At 39.0% G+C, this 22,889-nt stretch overlaps 1 protein-coding gene across 17 annotated transcripts in view; it reads right to left on the reverse strand.

The window, feature by feature from the left end:
- SRPK2 (SRSF protein kinase 2) overlaps positions 1 to 22,889 on the reverse strand; it is a 292,635-nt gene that overhangs the window by 52,163 nt on the left and 217,583 nt on the right. For all 17 annotated transcript variants that reach the window (XR_008503675.2, XR_008503676.2, XR_008503674.1 and 14 more), the window contains 3 exons: positions 6,470 to 6,578; positions 5,302 to 5,389; positions 4,663 to 4,750 (listed from right to left, as the gene is read on the reverse strand). Coding sequence is in view for 14 of the 17 variants with exons in the window: in XM_054495302.1 (XP_054351277.1) it covers positions 4,663 to 4,750; positions 5,302 to 5,389; positions 6,470 to 6,578 (285 nt within the window). In the remaining 3 variants the exon portion in view is untranslated. The remainder of the gene's footprint in view (positions 1 to 4,662; positions 4,751 to 5,301; positions 5,390 to 6,469; positions 6,579 to 22,889) is intronic.

A 22,889-nucleotide genomic window follows, 5' to 3' on the forward strand; every position in this document is an offset into this window, starting at 1 on the left:
ATAACCTAAGTCTTCTCAAAGCACTGGCACATCTGGACTATGATGATTACTTCGCATTTTGCTTAACTGTAAAAATACCCACTAGAACATATATTTCAAAAACCTCTATTTACCCACGGATTAAGTAGTTTCTCCAAAGAAATATTCTACTAGCTGTCCCATGAAGGACCTTGCAAGTCGGACACAGAAGAAGTGAGTGCTCTGCCGCTATCTACTCACCGATTTATCTATCTAAAGAGAAGAATATACTCAGCAGTTAGCAGAAATTAACTGGAGAAAAAGGAAGAGGTAACATTAGCAGCCACTGGTACTTCCTAGTATACTCAAGATGAATTTCTAAAAGAAATATGAGGGATTTTCAAAAAGTTTATGGAAAATGTGTATTTTGAAAACACTATGCACAGATTTCAAAAATTTTTTTGCACCAAAATAAACTCATACTAGTTTGTTAAAGTATCTGAACAGGATCTAGTTTGAGGCACTCGCAAGATAAGACATCAGTTTGAAAAAAGCCTCTATCAGAGCAACATGAATTCTAAAATCAAAGCAATAACAAACATCAAATTTACGATGAAGCTTGGGTGAAAAAATGGTGAAATCACTGATGCTTTATGATAAGTTTAAGGGGACAATACCCCAAAGAAATCGGCAGTTTACAAATGAATAACCTGTTTCAAGAAGGGATGAGATAATGTTGAAGATGAAGCCTGCAGCAGCAGACCATTCGCATAAATTTGTGTGGAAAAAAAGTTTGCAGCTGGAAGTGGTGGCTCATGCCTGTAATCCCAGCACTTTGGGAAGCTGAGGCGGACAGATCACCTGAGGTCGGGAATTCGAGACCAGCCTGATCAACATGGAGAAATCCCGTCTCTAAAAAAATAAAAAATAAAAAATAAATACAAAATTAGTCGGCGTGGTGGCACATGCCTGTAATCCCAGCTACTCGGGAGGCTGAGGCAGGAGAATCTCTTGAACCCAGGAGGCGGAGGTTGTGGTGAGCCGTGATTGCACCATTGCGCTCCAGCCTGCACAACAAGAGCAAAATTCCATCTCAAAGAAAAAAAAAGTGTGCACCCTAATTGAAGAGGACAGATGACAGCACAAACAACAGCCAACACCACAGACTTCATGACTGGTTCAAATTATGCAATTCCAATTGAAAACTGAAGTTGAGCAAACTTTCCACTCAATGGGTGCCAAAACCACTGTTCCCAGATCAAGACAAGAGCAGAGCTTTCAACGGAAATTTTAAACAGGTAGGATCAAGATCCTGAAGCATTTCTTCAAAGGACTGTAACAGGACATAAAACATGCTTCTACAGTATGATCCTGAAGACAAAACACAATCAAAGCAATGACTACCAAGAGGTGGCAGTGGTCCAGTCAAAGCACTAGTGAACTAGTGAAGAGGAAAGGTCACTGCAACCGTTTTTTGGGATGCTGAGGCATTTTGCTTGTTGACTTTATGGAGAACCAAAGAATGATAACACCTGCTTATTATAAGAGTTAATTTTGAGAAAGTCAGTGAATGCTTTAGCAGGAAAACACCTGAGAAAACTTCACCAGGCAGTCCTTCTCCACCATGTAAATATTCCTGTTCATTCCTCTCATCAAACGAGGGCAATTTTGTGAGTTTCAGTGGAAACTCATTAGACATCCACCTTATTATCCTTATTTGGCTACTCCTAATTTTTGTTTCCCAACCTTAAAAAGGGCACCCATTTTTCTTCAGTTAATAATAATAAAAAAGATTGCACTGACATGGTTAAATTCCTAAGACCCCTGGTTCTTTGGGGAGCAACTAAATGGCTGATATGATTGTTTACAAAAATGTCTTGAACTTGATGAAACTTATGTGAGAAATAAAGTTTATATTCTTTATTTTTGTCTTTTAATCTAGTTTTTCTATGAACATGGTGACATTCCCTTGTATAAAAAGCTTCTCAAATATATAGAGTGAAGGAAATGCTTCCCTAGTTGATCATGACTTAGTAGATGCATTAACTGGATATCATTTTGGAGTTTAAATTTGGGAAAAAGCCTTATCCTTAGGCTTCTGACATTTGTGAAAGTAAAATATCAAAATGGTAGATCTGTTCCAAACATGATATAAAGAGCAAAAAATCTGAGAGAAGCCAGAAGACCACAGGTACTGACACAACCTAGCACCCATCAGTCATGTGCCTCTGATGAAAGTGGTCCAATTTTCTTGAACCTTGGAAAATGGAAGTACTGCCTACTCCAGGCACACAAAGGGCTATCTCAGAGGATCCAACACCCACATACAGAAAAAGTATTCATGACACTGAAGGCATCATCTCTTCTCTTCATTTTTGCTTTCTTCTCTGAGCTACAGGTTTTGGGATACTTTGCTCTCTGTCACTTCCCCCTGGAGCTACCCTCTGCCAACTCCTCAGGTAGAGGAAGGATAAGGATAACATGCCAACCCTTTTTACAATCCTAATTCACTTCCTCCTGAGTCCCCATCAAAACCAACAAGCATCCACATAACTTAGTAGCATGGTCAAAACTGATACTCTCAAAAAAGGAAAGTCAAGAGACACCTTTGCTTGTCTTCTTCCTAGACACACTTCCAAAGATAACTAGTATTACTGAGAGGTGAAGCCAGCTGGACTTCCTGGGTCGAGTGAGGACTTGGAGAACTTTTCTGTCTATCTAGAGGACTGTAAACGCACCAATGTGCTCTGTGTCTATCTAAAGATTGTAAAGGCACCAATCAGCACTCTGTAAAAACGCACCAATCAGTGCTCTGTGTCTAGCTAAAGGATTGTAAATGCACCAATCAGCACTCTGTAAAAATGCACTGACCAGTGCTCTGTGTCTAAAGGATTGTAAATGCACCAATCAGCAATCTGTAAAAACACACCAATCAGCACTGTGTCTACCTAAAGGATTGTGAATGCACCAATCAGCACTCTGTAAAATGGACCAATCAGTGCTCTGTAAAATGGACGAATCAGCAGGTCCATTTGTCCAACGTGGGCGGGGACAAATGAGGGAATAAAAGCTGGCCACCAGAACCAGCAGCAGCAACCTGCTTGGGTCCCCTTCCACGCTGTGGAAGCTTTGTTCTTTCGCTCTTCAAAATAAATCTTGTTGTTGCTCACTCTTTGGGTCCATACCAACTTTAAGAGCTGTAACACTCACCATGAGGGTCTGCGGCTTCATTCCTGAAGTCAGCGAGACCATGAACCCACCGGGAGGAACAAACAACTCTGGATGCGCCACCTTTAAGAGCTGTTAACACTCACTGCGAGGTCCGCAGCTTCATTCTTGAAGTCAGTGAGACCAAGAACCCACCAGAAGGAAACAGACACATTAGGACTAAGGCCATACTTTTTAAAAAATGTGAGAAACACCAAAATTTACAGCTGACCAAGAAACACTTTCCTCTGTTAAGAATCACTAACTTCTGTCAGGATAATTTAAATACTCTGTGTATCATATTCTAACAAGAAACAGAAAAATGTAAATTAACAAATTAATCTTAAACTGAACAACTAAAGTAAGTGAATACAGACTTAGACTTAGGAGTAAACAATATTGTTAAAAATGATTCAAATATGTCTTTAAAAATTCATTTTTGCAATACCAAGGAAATCTGAATTAAGAAGTCTCCAATACCAATGATATCTGATGAGATATCAAGAAACTGTTAACGTCTTTGGTGAGTTTTAAGGTTATGTTTAAAAGTTCATATTTTTTTCAAAGATTCACAATGACACAGAAGTAAAAGGACATGACTTCTAGGATTTGCTCTATAAAAATTCAGCAAGAAAAGATAGATGGATCAATTATGGCCAGACCATGACAATTATTAAACTTGAGTGATGAATTTACAACAATTTAGTGTAGTATACTCTCTTTCATATATGTTTGAAATTTCTCCCAGTAAGTTTGTAAAGAAAAACAATAAAGGTATTTTCTATTAAGCACTGGCTTATGTCAGATTTATCAAGGAGTATAGAAAATGCAGAGTATAGAAAATGCATCATTTTACTTTTCCTTAACTTTTGCAATATAGATAACCGGGAATAAAATCAAGAAAACCAAAATGTTTCCATATTCACCTGACAGAAAGATGAGCCTCTGCAGGACAATTATTTGAAAGGCTCAGTTGTATCATTTTGGAAATAGAATTTGGCAATTATTAGTACTATTCAGAACTAAGAGTAGTCAAGCGCCACCTTGGGATGTGGGCATTTACAGAGCATTTTTCCTTCTCTCTTAACCAATGCTCCATTCTCACATGGTGCTTTGCAGCCACTGGGGCACACACAGATTGTCCTTATGCACTGGTTTTAGAAAGTTTAAAACACAAAGAAGTGGTGCTGATGTATGCTTTTATCTATCACCACAAAAAAAACTTTACCACTATTAATGGGAAAAGATCAATAATTAATTCCATACCAAAATTAAGTCAAATTGTTGTGTTAAAAATAAGTTTCTAAGATGCTACCATACCAAACACCCCGAAAAGCCATGAAAACCATTCTAGGTGGACCACTTCATAATACTTGACAATGTTCCTAGAGTGTTTATGTTGAAGGTGATACAGCAGCAAACAGAGATTATAGGAGCTTGAAATATTTTCATTTTTTAAAAGGTAAAAATATAAATAAATCAGGAAGTAAAGGATACGTATCCCATTCATGCCTGAAATCTTGAAGTCGTCAATGAGCTGGACCACCATGTCTTTGTTTGGGTCACTGGGATCACTTTCTCGAACCTATGCCAAGAAAAATGAATGCAAGAACACAGGAGTTTAAGACAAAGCATGTTTTCCCATTATAACACCAATACTGTTTAAATAAAAGTGTATTTTAAAATAAAAAATTAATCACAAAGTTATAAAAAATAAACTTTATTTATTTATTTATTTATTTATTTATTTATTTTTTGAGACAGAGTCTTGCTCTATCGCCCAGTCTGGAGTGCAGTGGTACGATCTCAGCTCACTGCAACCTCTGCCTCCCAGGTTCAAGTGATACTCATGCCACAGCCTCCCAAGCAGCTGAGATTACAGGTGCCCACCACCATGCCTGGCTATCTTTTGTATTTTTAGCAGAGATGGGGTTTCACCGTGTTTGCCAGGCTGGTCTCGAACTCTTGACCTCAAGTGATCTGCTCGCTTTGGCCTCCCAAAGTGCTGAGATTATAGGCATGAGCCACCGTGCCCAGCCAAACTTGACTTTAATTTAGTATTACCCAGAAAAATCTTTCTGTAAAATTTTAAGTCATCAAGTTTTCTTATATTATTCACATTTTTAAAGTACTTACACATTTGAGCAATTTTATTTCATCCAAGGCTGTCTCTGTATAATGCTGGGCACTTTTTACAACTTTCATTGCAACAAATCTTTTCCCCCTAAAAGAAAAAACAAAAAAAAAAGTCTATTTATCTATATTATCAGTAGAAAGAATCACTGGTATTCAGGGTGAGCATCCCTAATTGGAAAATGTAAAATCCAAAATGCGCCAAAACCTAAAATATTATGAGTGTGTCGACACGACGCCACAGTGTAAAATTCCATCTCTGACTGCAATCAAAATTCAGTAAAAGATTTGTATGTTGCACAAGATTATTTAAAATATCGTATAAAATTGCCTTCAGGGTATGTGTATACAGTGTATATGAAATATAATGAATTTTTTGTTTAGATCTGGGTCACATCTGCAAGATAGGTCATTGTGTATATACACAAATATTCCAAAATCCAAAACATTTCTGGTCTCAAAGCATTTCAGATAAGGGATATTCAACTTGTAATGAGATCTATCAATAAACAGAAACATAAGCTTTCCTTTAAAATAGTACTTTTCAAATGGTGGGGCCACATTAAATAGTAGTATGGGTCAAGACAATCTCTTTTATGCTTTGTTGTTTTCTTTTTTCCCTAATTAAAGTAAGACTAGAAAAATATCAGAGTTAACACAAATATTACACACCAACCTAATAGTGAAAACCATTCTCTTCTAACACTTTTGTTTCAGTACACACACACACGCACCAAATACGTGTGTGTGTGTGCGTGTGTGCGTGCGTGCGTGTGGAGTAGCAATGACCCACGGTAGTTTCTTACTATGGGTCATGGCTTTGAAAAGTTAAAAATGACTGATTTGAAAAGCCTATACATTGAAAAGCCTATACTATACATTATGTTTGTCTGATATGGATGAATTACTAGAAAAATAATATAATCCCAGTGTAAAACAATTTCAATGAATTAACTTTGAAATAAAGCTGGAAGCAAGTAATATTTTAAGATTTCAAATGAACTTCAAACTAAGGCAGGGGGCAGGAAGGAATCTAGCCAGCTAAGGCAGGCCTGTGCTAAGCACTTCACATACCTCAACAAAGCAGTGGTGACCCTCAGCCATACCTTCTTAGAACACAGATGTTGAACTACTCCAGGAAACAAATGCACAAATGACAAAGAACACTTACTGCATATCCCAGCACAGCCAGACAGTAGAGAAGTGGCCCCATCCAAGCTTTCTAATAACATGATACCGGCCATTGAAGAGGTCTCCAATTTTCACTGGATGATATCCACCTTAAAAAACAAGAAAGAGAGAAAAAAATTCAAAATATTCGAAAAGTAGTAATAACATTTCATCTCTTTTGTCAATTCTTGATGTCATTAAAGAAAGCTCTACATAATACATGCAGACTAAAACATGTTTCATAATACAACATTGTTTTCAGGAATATCTTTCAACAAGAAAAAGTGTTAGCTGGACGTGGTGGCTTACACCTGTAATCTCAGCACTTTGGGAGGCCAAGGCAGGCGGATCACTTCAGGTCAGGAGTTCGAGACCAGCCTGGCCAACATGGTGAAACCCAGTCTCTGTGAAAAATACAAAAATCAGCAGGGCATGGTGGCGAGCACCTGTATCCCAGCTACTTAAGAGGCTGAGGGGAGAGAATCACCTTGAACCTGGGAGGTGGAGGCTGCAATGAGCCTGAGTGTAAAGTGTGCGACTGCAATCCAGCCAGCCTGAGCAAAAAGTGTTCTATGAATTCCTATTAGACTTCTTGTTTTAATTTAAAGAGGCAATGAACCATGTAGCACACCGTAAGATAACTTAAGGTTCTCTATTTACTTACTTTACTTATTTATTTTTAAGACAGGGTGTCACTCTGTTGTCCAGACTGGAGTGCAATGGCATGATCTCAGCTCAATGCAATCTCTGATTCCCAGGCTCAAGAGGTCCTCCCACCTCAGCCTCCCAGGTAGCTTGAACTACAGGCACACACCACCATGCCCAGCTAATTTTTGTATTTTTTGTAGGGACAGGGTTTCACCACATTACCCAGGTTGGTCTTGAACTCCTAGGCTCAAACAATCTGCACATCTCCCCTCCCAAAGTGCTGGGATTATAGGCATGAGCCACCATGCCTGGCCAGGGTTCTGTATTTCAATCTAGGTGTTGTACATTATGCACATACCAGCTCTTGGTATTTAGAGACTTTTTTTCTCCTAAACAAGTTAAATTCAAATCTTTTTGGATATGTACAAGAAAACTGACCAAAATAAACAATATTTACTCTGTATAATTCTGCATACATTAATGGTTTATTCATAACTAACTAGAAACTGTACAACGTATGTCTTAACCTACCCTCTAAGAGGGCTTGTTCCTCTCATCACTCTTCTGCCAACTTCTAACTCCTGCCTGGAAACATTCCTCACAAATGAAGAAATGAGGCCGGGCACGGTGGCTCACACCTGTAATCCCAGCACTTTGGGAGGCCAAGGCGGGCAGATCACCTGAGATCTGGAGTTCGGGACCAGCCTGGCCAACATGGTGAAACCCCATCTCTACTAAAAATACAAAAAAATTAGTCAGGTGTGCTGGTGAACTCCTGTAATCCCAGCTACTCGGGAGACTGATGAAGAAGAACTGCTTGAACCCAGGAAGCAGAGGTTACAGTGAGCCAAGATCGCGCCACTGCACTCCAGCCTGGGTGACGGAGTGAGACTCCACCAAGAAAGACAAGAAGGAAAGAAAGGGAAGGAAGGAAGGAAGGGAGGGAGGGAGGGAGGGAGGGAGGGAGGGAGGGAAAGAGAGAGAGAGAGAGAGAAAGAAAGAAAGAGAGAGAGAGACAGACAGACAGACAGAAAGAAAGAGAAAGAAAGAAAAGAAAAGAAAAGAAAGAAAGACAAAGAAAGAAAGAAGGAAGGAAAGAGAAAGAAAGAAAGGAAGGAAGGCAGGCAGGCAAGGAAAAGAAAAGAAAAGAGAAAAAGAAAGGAGGGGAAAGGAAGGGGAAAGGAAGCGGGGAGAGGGGAGGGGAGGGGAGAGGGGAGAGGGGAGAGGGGAGGGGAGGAGGGAGAGGGGGGAGGGGAGGGGGGAGAGGGGGGAGGGGAGGGGGAGGGGAGGGGGGAGAGGGGAGAGGGGAGGGGAGGGGGAGGGGAGGGGGGAGAGGGGAGAGGGGAGGGGAGGGGGAGGGGAGGGGGAGAGGGGAGAGGGGAGGGGAGGGGGAGGGGAGAGGGGAGGAGGGAGAGGGGAGAGGGGAGGGGAGGGAGAGGGGAGAGGGGAGGGGAGGGAGAGGGGAGGGGGAGGGGGGGAGAGGGGAGAGGGGAGGGGGAGGGGAGGGGGGAGGGGAGGGGGGAGGGGAGGGGAGAGGAAGAAATCAGTTATAGAGGGCACCCTATTAAGGTAGATTCTTGAGGGGAAGTAGGGTGCCTCACTGATAACTGGCATGAGAAGTTCTTCACTTTGCATTTTTAAGCAAAATAAGCAAGCTACAAACTAGCATGGATAATATGGTACGCTTTTTGTGAAATACGGAGGATAAGATGTTAGGAATGGACATTCCTGGGTATAAAATTACTCTTACTCTATCTACATTTTATTCTTTTTATCTATGCTGTTTCAATTTCTTCAATTTTTCTAAAACAATATTTTACTACTTTTTTACTTTGGAAACAGATTTTTCATTCTTTTAACATTTGCTTTTTTTATTGTAAAGATGTTATTTCTTCTTTAATCTGCAGAATTCTTACAAATTACTCAATAAAGATGTGGATGGCTTGTGCCTAGTCTTAAGAGCTCTAGAGCAGTTGTAGGAAGTATCTAACCAGATCCTTCAATATATTCCCAGAGGGCTCTCAATAATACTTCAAGAATATATTTATGGATATTTAAATTGTGTTGGATAAGTGAAGCAGGAATCTGACCAGATACTGAGTTCCTGAGATTCTTAACCCTTCTATTGCCCCTGCACTTGCTTTTCCTGGATTCGAATCTCAAGGTGTATGACAACATTTTGGGCTAAATATATGAACTAAATGATAGTGAATTAGGAATAAAATGTAGTAAATTATTAAATGGCTTACTACTTACTTAGAAGATTAAACTAAAATTAATTACAAGAAATGAGCTCTGAGTTTTTAATACAGTTATTTATTTATTTATTTATATTTTTTGAGACTGAGTTTTGCTCTGTTACCCAGGCTAGAGTGCACTGGCCATCTCAGCTCACTGCAACCTCCACCTCCTGGGTTCAAGCCATTCTCCTGCCTCAGCCTCCTATGTAGCTGGGATTACAGGCTTGCACCACCACACCTGGCTAATTTTTGCGTTTTTAGTAGAGACAGGGTTTTGCCATGTTGGCCAGGCTGTTCTCTAACTCTTGACCTCAGGTGATCTGCCCACCTTGGCCTCCCAAAGTGCTGGGATTACAGGCATGAGCCACTGCGCCCAGCCTACGATACAGTTTTGAACCATTAAAATTAACATTCAAAGCAGGAAATGAAACAGTTTATCCAGTATAATTAGGAACACTGTGCCAGGCACTTTATTTTCAAAACTATGTTCCATGAAACAAAAATAAACTATAATATACTGCAGGTGTTCAATAGAGGAGCAGGGGATTAGGAAGGAAGAAGGGAGAAGTTCTGTTTGAGAAACGCAGTGTTGAACAAAGAAAAGCAGATTTCTTGACCATAGGCCTAATGTTTTAATACAGAGTGAGAACCTTTAAGAGAACAGAAAATGCTGCATATTCCTGACATACGTGTTCATGGAATTATTTCTTCAGAGACCTAGTTACATTTTATAACACAAGTATTTAGGAAAGACTGATCTATCATAATTCTTGAAACTACCCTACAAAGTAGACGGTATTATTTTTACAATGCTACAGAGAACACCAAGTATCACAGATTATGAAGTACTAGGTTCACAGCTGGAAACTAGGTCTGACTCCAAAACCCATGTTTTATCAACTAGTAAGAAATACACTCCAATTTTAATAACTAGAGGACTGCTTCCCAGTCTTAGTAAACAGAAAACATGGGATGTCTTAATTAAAATCTATATACTACTTAAACGTACATTATTGCTAATATTTAAGTCACTAAATTTAAAAATAATTTATGTATAAAAAGAAACCTGTATCACTAGTATATGTTTCAGATTCAAATTCTCAATTAGCCGAAGTGTATACATGTGAGCAAAAACAGAAGAGCACTATTTCCAATGTAATCACAGCGTAAGCATAGCAGCTCCTTTTCTCAAGGGCTTTGAAAGCTAACAACAACAAAATTACTAGTGGAGTACAGTATCCCTGAAGCCCTCAGTCTAGCTAAAAATATTATCTCTATAAAAAGGCAAATTACACAAGAGGGGCATTTTTTTTAAAAGAGATGCGGGCTAGCTCTGTCACCCAGGCTGGCGTGCAGTAGAGCAGCATGAACAGGGCTCACTGCATCCTTGAACTCCTGGGTTCAAGCAATCTTGTCAACTCAGCCTCCAAGAAGTACATGCCACCATGCCTGGCTAGTAATAGTATTTTTAAAACAACTGAAAGTATAACGCACTTAACTTACTTCTAATTTTGAAAATGTGATATACACAATTTCAAGTCTATGTATATTCTCATATTGTAACTCCTGGTTTCCTACACAATTAAGTATCTTCTGACCATTCATTTTTCATTCCCTTCTCACAGAATGGCAGCCTTGCTCATAGGGCATCTCCTCTAACACCCATGCTGCCAGAAGAGTGGTCTCTGTCCCCGTGCACCAGACCACATTAACCTAATACCCAGGGAATCTGAAAAAATGAACACTCCAGTAACTCCACCAGAAATGACCCCAATTCCCTGGGCTTAGTTAACTATGTGCACCATAATGGCTATTAGCAATGGAACCCCATGGTCTACCACACTGCCCAGCACACAAGAAAACAAGTACAGTCACTAGACAAAGACTCAAACTTTATTCAGTTCGCTGCTTCACCAGAGGACAGAAAAGGAGTATGGGACAATAACAGTGCTATGGACCCTGCTAACAGCATTAGGCAGGGTGCCAGAAAGCCTCAGGCACTTGAAGATCACCATGACTTAAGGGTTTGGTTGATACACCTGTACGCCTCACTATTTGTACTATTTAATATAAAAACCATGCATTTATCAAATAGTTTTTGTTTTGTTTTGTTTTGTTTTAGCTTCTTAAAAAAACAAATCTTAGCCAGATGCAGTGGCTCACACCTGTAATCCTAGCACTTTGGAAGGCTGAGGCAGGAGGATTGTTTGAGCCCGAGAGTTCAATACCAGCCTGGGCAGTACAGTGAGACCCTGTCTCTAATAAAAAAAAAAAATCTTATCGGATTACAAACACAAAGAGAACAAGAACAAACTGTTAAGTAACCATTAAATTCATTGCTCTGGTTTCTTCTACTTCCATGCCTCCAGCACAGCCAAGATTTCTGTAACTAAAACTCTACCTATGCTAATAAGAAGACTCCAAAGAAGAAAATTTTAAAACTCTCCTTTTTAGCTATTTGGGAGACTTACTGGCCAAAGATAAAGATTCCCTTTTCCTTGCCTAGCAAAAATAGATTCTATTTATAGAGTTAATCCGAAGTTCAGAACTCCATGACAGACAATGTTCTGGAAGGATTTTCAACAAAGTCTCTTTATTTTCTTAATAAAGATAATATTAAGTATTACCTGAGTTCTGCTGAGAATGGTTTCTCAGCCCTCTGATTGTGGGGTTTCTCTATATAACCACTGAAAACTTTGAAAGGACTAGGGAAAGCTGAGAATCACCCCCAGCACACACAATGATTAAAAAAAGGAAAGGTTGGAAAAAAGAAATTTGTTCACAGTAACATAACATAAAGAAACATTCTGTGTCACTGAAGATTTTAATATTTCCTTCCCCCAAAATTGATAAAAGCAAGCAGACACAGAATCAGTAAGGATATGGAAGATTTGAACACACTATCAACCAGCTTGACCTAATTGCCATTTATAGATCACTACACTCAACAACAAATACTCTTTTCAAGGGCACACAAAACATTTACCAAGATATATAATGTACTAGATCATAAAACAAGTCTCAATAGAAATAAGAGGATTCGGCCGGGCACGGTGGCTCATGCCTGTAATCACAACACTTTGGGAGGCCGAGGCAGGTGAATCACCTGAAGTCAGGAATTTAAGACCAGCCTGGCTAATGTGACAAAACCCCCTCTCTCTCTTACTAAAAATACAAAAATTAGCTGGGCGTGGTGGTGCACGCCTGTAGTCCCAGCTATTTGGGATGCTGAGGCAGAATCTCTTGAACCCAGGAGGCAGAAGTTGCGGAGTCGAGATCACACCACTGCACTGCAGCCTGGGCCACAGAGTGAGACTCCGTTTCAAAAAAAAAAGAAAGAAGAGAATTCAAATCACACAAAGTGTGTCCTCAGACCATAATAGTATTAAATTACAAACCAAGAAGAGAAAATACTCAGAAATTTGGAAACTAAGTAACACAATTCAAAAATAACCCATGGGATAAAGAAGAAATCAAAAAGAAATTAGGAAGTATTTCTTACATTAAGTGAAAATGAAAACTTAATATATCAGAATCTATGAAATGCTGTTAAAGCAAACTCAGAGGGAAATTTACAGCACTAAATGCCTATACTAGAAAAGATCTCAAAAAAGTAATCTTAGTTTCCACCTTAGAAAACTAAAAAAATAGCAAACTTAACCCAAAGCAAACGGAAGAATGAAAACATAATAATAATATGAACTATAATAAGTAAAATAAAAAAGCACAAGAACAGTCGAGAAAATCAGTGAAAACAAAAGCTGGTTCTTTAAGAAAATGAAAGCAATTAACAAATTTCTGGCCAGGCAGATTGGGCAGTGAGAGAAAACACAAATCACCATGAGCAATGAGTGAGGTAATGTCACTATGTATTTTTGAGGTATTAAAAAGATAGAAGGGAACAGTATCATGTTATACCTATACATGTGAAAACTTAGATAAAATGGACAAATACCTGAAAAGTCACAAACCACTCAAGGTCCAAACAGAAAAAAAAATCTGAAAACCCATGTATCTATTTTAAAAAATAATTTTATTGTTCAAAATCTTCCCATAAAAAATGCATTGGCATATTTTCTCTTGATATTATGAAAGAAATACTATAAATTCCTCCTAAAAAGCAAAAAAAGAGGAAATACTTCTAGTTTTGATCCTATGAAGCCAGCATTTTTTATTCCAAAGCCAGGCGAAGACATTATAAGAAAACTACAGACCAATTTTCCTCATAATGTAGATACAAACGTTCCAGACAAACGTTCAACAAATCAAATCAAATAATATATCAAAAGGATAAAACATCATGATCAAATGGGGTTTATTCCAGGAACACAAACTTGGGTCAGTATTCAAAATCCAACTGATGTAATTCATCATAATTAATATGCTAAAAAAGAAAATCTATATGATGAGCACATCAGACACAGAAAATCATCTGACAACATGAAACATTCATTCTTGATCACAATTCTCAATGAAGCAGGAATAGAGGAACATCAATGAAAAGCACACAGATAACATCAGATTTAACTATTAAAGACCAAATGCTTTCCCCCTAATATAAGAAACAAGATAAGGATGTCTGCTCTCCCCATTTCTATTCTACTGTTTTGGAAGCTCTAACTAGTACAATCATGCAAAATAAGTAAAAAGGCATCACTGCTGGAAAAAAAAGAAATAAAATTTATCTTTATTCACAGACAAGCCACAGAGATGTATGTGGTTTTGCATATATATATATGTGTGTGTATATGTGTGTGTGTGTGTGTGTATATATATATATGCACAGTGGCATATGGTTTTACACACATATATATAGATGTACATATGTGTGTGTATATATATGTATGTGTATGTGTGTGTGTGTATATATATACCACGCCTGGCTAATTTTTGTATTTTTAGTAGAGACAGGGTTTCACAATGTTATCCAGGCTGTTCTTGAACTCTTGACCTCAGGTGATCCACCTGCCCCTGCCTCCCAAAGTGCTGGGATTACAGGTGTAAGCCATCACGCCCAGCCTAGTCATATATTTTCTTGAGTGAAGTAAGAATCTGTTCAATGATTTTGATCACTTTTCTAATGGACTGTCATTTTCTTATCACTGTAGATATTCCTTATACATGTTAATACCTTCTTGGTTAAACATGCTGCAATTCCGCTAATATTAACCACTTCCAAAAAGTACCTGGTAATTGTCAGAAAAGTGATGAAATCACGAAAAAAAAAACACATAAAAAAGAGCTGGTAAAGTGAAAATAAAAACATGATATGCAGAGATATCAATGAAACCTTTTGATGACTTGCTTTTTTTAAAAGCACTGAGAATAGACAGCATGACTAGCTATTATGTATGCACTAACCACCACTTTTCTTCACTGAAAAAAAAAATTATTTAGGCATATGCAACCAATCTTTTTACTTCAATGAAAGGATATCTTTAGATTATTAAGATGTGTGATACAACGTAAGGACACAAAAGACTGCAAGAAAATCTTAAAACCTTAGTATATTTGTTGTCAATAATGTTCTTATGAGTATTATTGAAATATCTCATTTACAAGATAAAACAAATAGGTAAATGTCATTTAAAAACCAAGATTTTCAATATGAAAGAGTTAAAATGTAAGTTTTTAAAAACTGTACAAATGATGTGTCAATGGAGGTTTATCAATTCTAACAAATGTACTACTCTGGAGGAGGATGCTCATCCTAGGGGCGGCTATGCATGCGTCAGGGCAGGGAGTTCATAGGTTATCACTGTGCTTTCAATTTTGCAATGAACCTAAAACTGCTCTTTAAAAAAAAAAAAACAGGCTAGGCACGGTGGCTCATGCCTGTAATCCCAGCACTTTGGGATGCCGAGGTGGGAGGATCACAAGGTCAGGAGATCGAGACCATCCTGGCTAACACGGTGAAACTCCGTCTCTACTAAAAATACAAAAAATTAGCCAGGCATGGTGGCACGCACCTGTAGTCCCAGCTACTCGGGAAGCTGAGGCAGGAGAATTGCTTGAATCTGGGAGGCGGAGGTTGCAATGAGTTGAGATCGTGCCACTGCACTCCAGCCTGGGCGACAGAGCGAGACTCCATTTCAAAAAAAAAAAAAAAGTAGTCTTTAAAAAGAAGATTTATTTATTTGTGGTCAGGTTGAAAGGGCCTAGAAAGAATGTTTCTGTAAAGACAAGACTACCTACTGCGTGGGGACACACAAAAGTACAGAAGAAGGTGACAACAGGAAGAAACCATCAGACAAATTCAAAAGGTGAAAGTCTAAAGAGACAACTAACTAGGATTCTAATATGAATTAAGTGCATGATGTTGTGAACAAACAAAGCATAATTCTGGAATAAAATTAAAACCACCATTTCAGATAACAACTATCTTCTCAATGTGAGATAGCAAAAATATTGCCCGAGTTGGAAATGGATTGTCTGTCAATGATTAGTAAGAATCTCTTGTAATTGGCCTTCATCAATAAAATTTTACAATCATTCTTTAGCTAATTTAGGTTATAAAAGAAATAAGAAAATAAAATATTGCTTTAAAAATTCACAACAGCCAGGCGCAGTGGCTCACACCTGTAATCCTAGCACTTTGGGAGGCCGAGATGGGCGGATCACAAGGTCGGGAGATTGAGACCACCATGGCTAACATGGTGAAACCCCGTCTCTACTAAAAATACAAAGAAAAATTAGCCAGGTGGGCGTAGTGGCGGGCACCTGTAGTCCCAGCTACTCGGGAGGCTGAGGCAGGAGAATGGCGTGAACCCGGAAGGCAGAGATTGCAGTGAGCCGAGATCGCACCACTGCACTCCAGCCTGGGCAACTGAGCGAGACTCCATCTCCAAAAAAAAAAAAAAAAAAAAAAAAAAAAAAAAAAAAAAATTCACAACACATTCTTCCTAAGATTTGACAGTCACATCCCTGAGCTGTGAAGAAAATGCCTGTAGGTGGTATCAATAAAAATGTTTCAATCTAAGAAAACACTACTTTCCTCATTAGTAATTTAAAGCACAATTTAAATTACATTCACCACAGCAAAAACACTAATAATAATAATAATACTAAATATAAAAAAAGCATCAAGACTAAGGACGTTTTTAAAAGCACTTAGTAGCAAACAAAAATATAAACAATAATGAAGCCTCTGGCACAACCATTAAACTCCCTTGAAACTGGAAGAAATTCAAAAGCAGTCAATCAGAGAAGCCATTGTTATTTAAGAACTCTTGAATACAAGTCAATCTCTGTTATTATAGTCAAATATTTCCTATAACAGTAATGAATGGGAGACTGCTCTAGAGGAAAAACCAGAGCAAAGGCTAATATTCCAAAAGACACAGGAGGATTCCTATTTATCTACGACCTAAAAAAGTAACAACAGGCTGGGCATGGTGGCTCACGCCGCAGATAATCACACATGAGGCAGGAGGATCACTTGAAGCCAGGAGTTCGAGACTAGCCTGGGCAAAAGAGTGAGAGACCCCCATCATTCCAAAATTTAAAAAATTTTGCTGGGCATGGTGGCGCATGCGTATGATCCCAGCTACTCCGAAGGATCACTTGGGTCCAGGAAGTCCAAGCTGCAATGAGTAGTGATGATGCCACTGCACTCCAACCTGGGAGACAAAGTAAGTCCCTATCTCAAAACAAAACAAAAAAAACAAGTAATGACAAAAATTACTTAAGGGTAAGATAAATATAAATGAAAACACTATTTTCCTCATTAGTAATTTAAACCACAATTTAAATTACATTCACCACAGAAGAAACACTAATAATAATAATACTATCAAAAATTATGCTGTGGTGAATGTAAATTATGCTTTAAATTACTAATAAGGAAAACAGTGTTTTCCTTTTATAAAATATAAAAACATAAATGGATTCAGAAACCATTTTTGCAGTGAGATCACACAGATTAAAGGTGAGTCCATTGATTGAGCAACCCTGAATACCTAAAATGTTCATGTCAAGGCCAATACATAATTCTAAACCCCTGCCTACTACCAATTACTTAACAGATATTTATGCTTGAATTCAGGGATGTCGATTTGAATATCAGCATTGGCATTTACTACTATAACATTAAGCCAGTTACTTAACCTGTGTCAGCACTTTCCCCAGCTACCTCACTCAAAACTATACCTGGGTACATAATATGTGCCACGTTAGTGTTTACTGTTCTGCCAGTACTCTAACCCACTGTGACTAATGACAGATTAACAAATGAGCAGGTCAGAGTTAAGAGTATTCTCTATGGCTATTTAAAACTATAAAACTAACTGGCCCAAAGCATAATCCGATTCATTACAGTAGCCCAAATAGCAATCCAGGTATGATAATTTACAGCTGGTAAATGTCACTTAAAAAATTAAAAGACCGGGCATGGTGGCTAATGCCTGTAATCCGAGCACTTTGGGAGGCTGAGGCAGGCGGATCCCTTGAGGTCAGGAGTTTGAGACCAGCCTGGCCATCATGGTGAAACCGCATCTCCACAAAAAATACAAAGGTTAGCCGGGTGTGGTGGTGTGTGCCTTTAATCCCAGCTACAGGGGAGGCTGAGGCAGGAGAATCACTTGAACCCAGGAGGCAGAGGTTGCAGTGAGCCGAGACTGCGCCATTGCACTCCAGCCTGGGCGACACAGTAAGACTCCATCTCCAAAAAAAAATAAAATAAAATAAAATATCTTGGAGTACAGCTAACCAGGGAAGCGAAAGATCTCTACAATAAGAATTACAAAACACTCTCAAAGAAATCAGAGATGATACAAACGGAAAAACAGTCCATGCCCATGGACAGGAAAAATCAATATTGTTAAAACAGCTATACTGCCTGAAACAATTTATAGATTCAATGCTATTCCTATCAAACTATAAATGGCATTCTTCACAGAATTAGAAAGAACTATCTTAAAGTCCATAAGGAACCAAAAAAGCCCAAATAGCCAAGGCAATCCTAAGCAAAAAGAACAAAGCAGGAAGAATCACATTACCTGATGTCAAAGTATACTAAAAGGTGACAGTAACCAAAACAGCATGGTACTGATGCAAAAACAAACACAAAGACCAATGGAAAAGAGTAGAGAGCCCAAAAATAATGCCACACACCTACAACCAGCTGATCTTTGACAAAGCTGACAGAAACAAGCAATGGGGAATGGACTTCCTATTCCATAAGTGGTGCTGGAATTACTTGCTAGCCATATGCAGAAGACTGAAACCAGACTCCTTTCTTACACCATATACAAAAATCAAGATGGATTAAGAGTTAAACGTACAACCTAAAACTATAAAAACCCTGGAAACGCCGGGCACAGTGGCTCATGCCTCTAATCCTAACACTTTGGGGGACCAAGGCAGGCAGATCACTTGAGGTTGGGAGTTCGAGACCAGTCTGGCCAACACGGTGAAACCCTGTCTCTACTAAAAAAATACAAAAATTAGCCGGGTGTGGTGGCGCATGCCTTTAATCCCAGCTACTGGGGAGCCTGAGGCAGGAGAATCACTTTAACCCGGGAGATGAAGGTTGCAGTGAGTCGAGATCGTGCCACTACACTCCAGCCTGGGTGACACAGCAAGACTTTGTCTCAACAACAAGAAGAAAAAATAAAAGCCTGGAAGATAATCTAGGAAACACCATTCTGGACATAAGACCTGGCAAAGATTTCATGATGAAAATGTCAAAAGCAATGGCAACAAAACCAAAAACTGACAAAGGGAACCTAAGAACTTCCTGAACAGCAAAATAAACTATCAACAGAGTAAACAACCTGCAGAATGGCAGAAATATTTACAAACAAAGCATCTGACAAAGGTATAATATCCAGAATCTACACAGAACTTAAACACATATACAAGCAAAAAACCTCCCCATTAAAGAGTGTGCAAAGGACATGAATAGACATTTTCAAAAGAAGACATACATGCGGCCAACAAGCATATAAAAACCTGCTCAACATCACTAATCATTAGAGAAATGCAAATTGAAACCACGATGAAACACCATCTCACACCAGTCAGAATGGCTACTAAAAAGTCACAAAATTAACAGATGTTGTCAAGGTTGCGGAGAAAAGGGAATGCTTATACTCTGCAGGTGGGAGTGTAAATTAGTTCAGCCATTGTGGAAATCAGTGTGGCAATTCCTCAAGGAACTTTAAACAGAGTTATCATTCGACCCAGCAATTCCTTACTGTGTATACACCGAAAGGAATATAAACTATTCTACTGTAAAGACACACGCACGCACGTGTATGTTCACTGCGACACTACTCCCAATGACAAAGGCATGGAAGCAATGCTCATCAACAGTAGACTGGATAAAGAAACCGTGGTACACATACACCATGGAATACTATGTAGCTATAAAAAAAGAACAAGATCATGTCCGCTGCAGGAACATGGATGGAGCTGGAGGCCATTCATTACCCTTGGCAAACTAACACAGGAGCAGAAACCAAATACCTCATGTTCCCATGTATAAGTGGGAAGTAAACAATGAGAACACAAGGACACAAAGAGGGGAACAACAGACACTGGGGCATACTTGAGGATGGAGGGTGGAAGAACAGAGAGAATTAGAAAAAACATCTATAGGGCACTATGCTTATTACCTGGGTGATGAAATAATCTATACACCAAACCCCCGTGACACACAGTTTGCCTACATAACAAATGTGCACATACATGTACCCCTAAACCTAAGATAAAAGTAAAAAAAAAAAAAAAAAACAAACCACACACAAAAACCAAATGTAGGCTAAAATTCAACTGAGATGGCCAGGCACGGGGGCTCACGCCTGTAATCCCAGCACTTTCGGGGGCCAGGGGGCCAAGGCAGGTGGATCACTTGAGGTCAGGAGTTCAAGACCAGCCTGGCCAGCATGATGAAACCCCATCTCTACTAAAAATACAAAAAAATTAGCCAAGCATGGTGGCAGGCACCTGTAATCCCAGCTATTCAGGAGGCTGAGGCAGGAGAATCGCTTGAACCCAGGAGGTGGAGGCTGCAGTGAGCCAAGATCACACCACTGCACTCCAGCCTGGGCAACAAGTGCAAGACTCTGTCTCAAAAAAAAAAAATTCAACCGTATACTCTTAACAGCAAAAAAGAGGAAAGCCTTAACATAAAAAAGGATAGCATGATAACAAGCACAGCAGTTTAAGGTGAAATAAATTAATTATGTTTGAGGCTGAGAAAGAAAACAAGAATGGTACATTGAATCCGACTTGAGCCTTGAGATTTGTGCAAAACTTGTGACTTTGTTTTTTCTCGCCCTGCTGCCCAGGCTGGAGTGCAGCGGCACAATCTCAGCTCACTGCAACCTCCACCTCCTGGGTTCAAGCAACTCTTGTGTCTCAGCCTCCCAAGTAGCTGGAATTACAGATGTGCACCAACATGCCCGGCTAATTTTTGTGTTTTTTATTTATTTATTTTTAAGTAGAGATGGGATTTGGGCACGTTGGCCAGGCTGGTCTCAAACTCCTAGCCTCAAGCAATCCATCTGCCTTGGTCTCCCAAAGTGCTAGGATTACAGACGTGAGCCACCATGCCTGGCAAGTTTTGACTTTGTTACTTGTAAGGAAAAAATTAACGAAGTATTTACTAAGAAGATTTCCCCTTATCTCTTATGACCAGAAGGAGGGAAAGTAAACTACTAATCTAAAAAATGTATCCCAAGTAGTATCATATAAAACACTGCGAAGAGAACTGTATAGCGGAAAAAAAATCATATTTCTATTACAATGTAAAATTAAAATGTGTAGTACTCAAGGCAAACTAGTAAGAAAGACTGAGCTGTGATAATATTTATAAGATCCTGAGCCAAGCTATCACAGGATCCACAAACATTTATGAAGTTAAAGTTCACTAACAGCCCCATACATTTACAAAGCTGGAATCAAATTCTAGACAAAGAAAATTATATAAATACAAATAAGGATCTCTTCTGTTTTTATGACGGTCATCTTTTTTGTCATTTTAGTGCTATAAGTTTGTAGCTGCATAAAAAATTTTCTTCAATATACTGATACTGATTTTTCAGAAAAGACCCTCAAGAATAAGAGCTCACAATGGAAATGAAAGTCACATTACTGTACAAGCCAATAACTAAAATCCTAACCTACATTCTAGTCCAGAACACTCCAGAACCATGTCTCAATACCAAGAGTACTTTAGAACACAATTTTAAATGCACTTGGGGATCAGTAGGAATCCTACAATCGCACAATGGTTAACATCAGATCAAAAATGGCTAGCAGGTTTTTTGTTTGTCTATTTTTGTTTTTTTGAGACAGGGTCTCACTCTGTTGCCCAGGCTGGAGTGCAGTGGCATGATCCCAGATCACTGCAATCTCCACCTCCTAGATTCAAGCCATTCTCCTGCCTCAGCCTCCAGAGTAGCTAGGAGTACAGGCATGTGCCACCACACCTGGCTAAATTTTTTTGTATTTTTAGTAGAGACGGGGTTTTCACCATGTTAGTCAGGCTGGTCTACAATTCCTGACCTCAAATGATCTGCCCACCCTGGCCTCCCAAACTGCTAGGGTTACAGGTGTGAGCCACCACGCCCTGTGTGGCTGTTTTTAAGAGACTATGTCTAGAGATTTACTTGACTCTGTAATTTGGGTAACAAGCTTTTTTTTCTCATACACACAAATACAACTAAGTGTTCAACTTCACCGAATGTATTTTAAGTATACTGATACCCTGTAAATCTCAGATTCCATAACTAAAAAGAGTTAACGTACACTATTACCATTTTTTTTTTTTTTTTTTTTTTTGAGATGGAGTCTCTCTGTTGTGCAGGCTGGAGTGTAGTGGCATGATCCCAGCTCACTGCAACCTCCGCCTCCCAGGTTCAAGCCATTCTCCTGCCTCAGCCTCCGGAGTAGCTGGGAGTACAGGCATGTGCCACCACACCTGGCTGATTTTTTTCGTATTTTTAGTACAGATGGGGTTTTACCATGTTGGTCAGGCTGGTATCGAACTCCTGACCTCAAATGATCTGCCCACCTTGGCCTCCCAAAGTGCTGGGATTACGGGAGTGAGCCACCACACCTCGTCTATTACTAATATTTTTCCTTTATTTCTTACATACATAATGCCAAACACAGCTATTTATCTCTTTAGGATATCTTGACAGAATAATCCAAACCATTGTTTCAAAACATATGTTGTTATAAAATTTACCCTTAAATTTCTATGGAAACCAAATACATGATCTTTCAAGTCCATTTAACTGGTCTAGTTAAGATGCTTAATAGTATTCTATAAGCTAAGTGTGCCAGAGGAATGCTACAGATTTGATTATTCAGGTATACTTTGTATTTTTATGAAAGCAGACTGTATGCCTATACAGGCCTCTGCCTTGATTTACGTTGCTAGAAGCTTTTAACTTCAGTGTTCAAAAGAACAATATTCCCTCAGTGCTTAAATGTATATAACAGTTTGTATGAGATTTGTATAATGAAGGTCAGTTTGGCTGGATGTAAAATATTTGACTCACACTTTCTTTCCTTGAGTATGTT

Source organism: Pongo pygmaeus, chromosome 6, assembly GCF_028885625.2.
Source record: "Pongo pygmaeus isolate AG05252 chromosome 6, NHGRI_mPonPyg2-v2.0_pri, whole genome shotgun sequence".
Classification (NCBI taxonomy): Eukaryota; Metazoa; Chordata; class Mammalia; order Primates; family Hominidae; genus Pongo; species Pongo pygmaeus.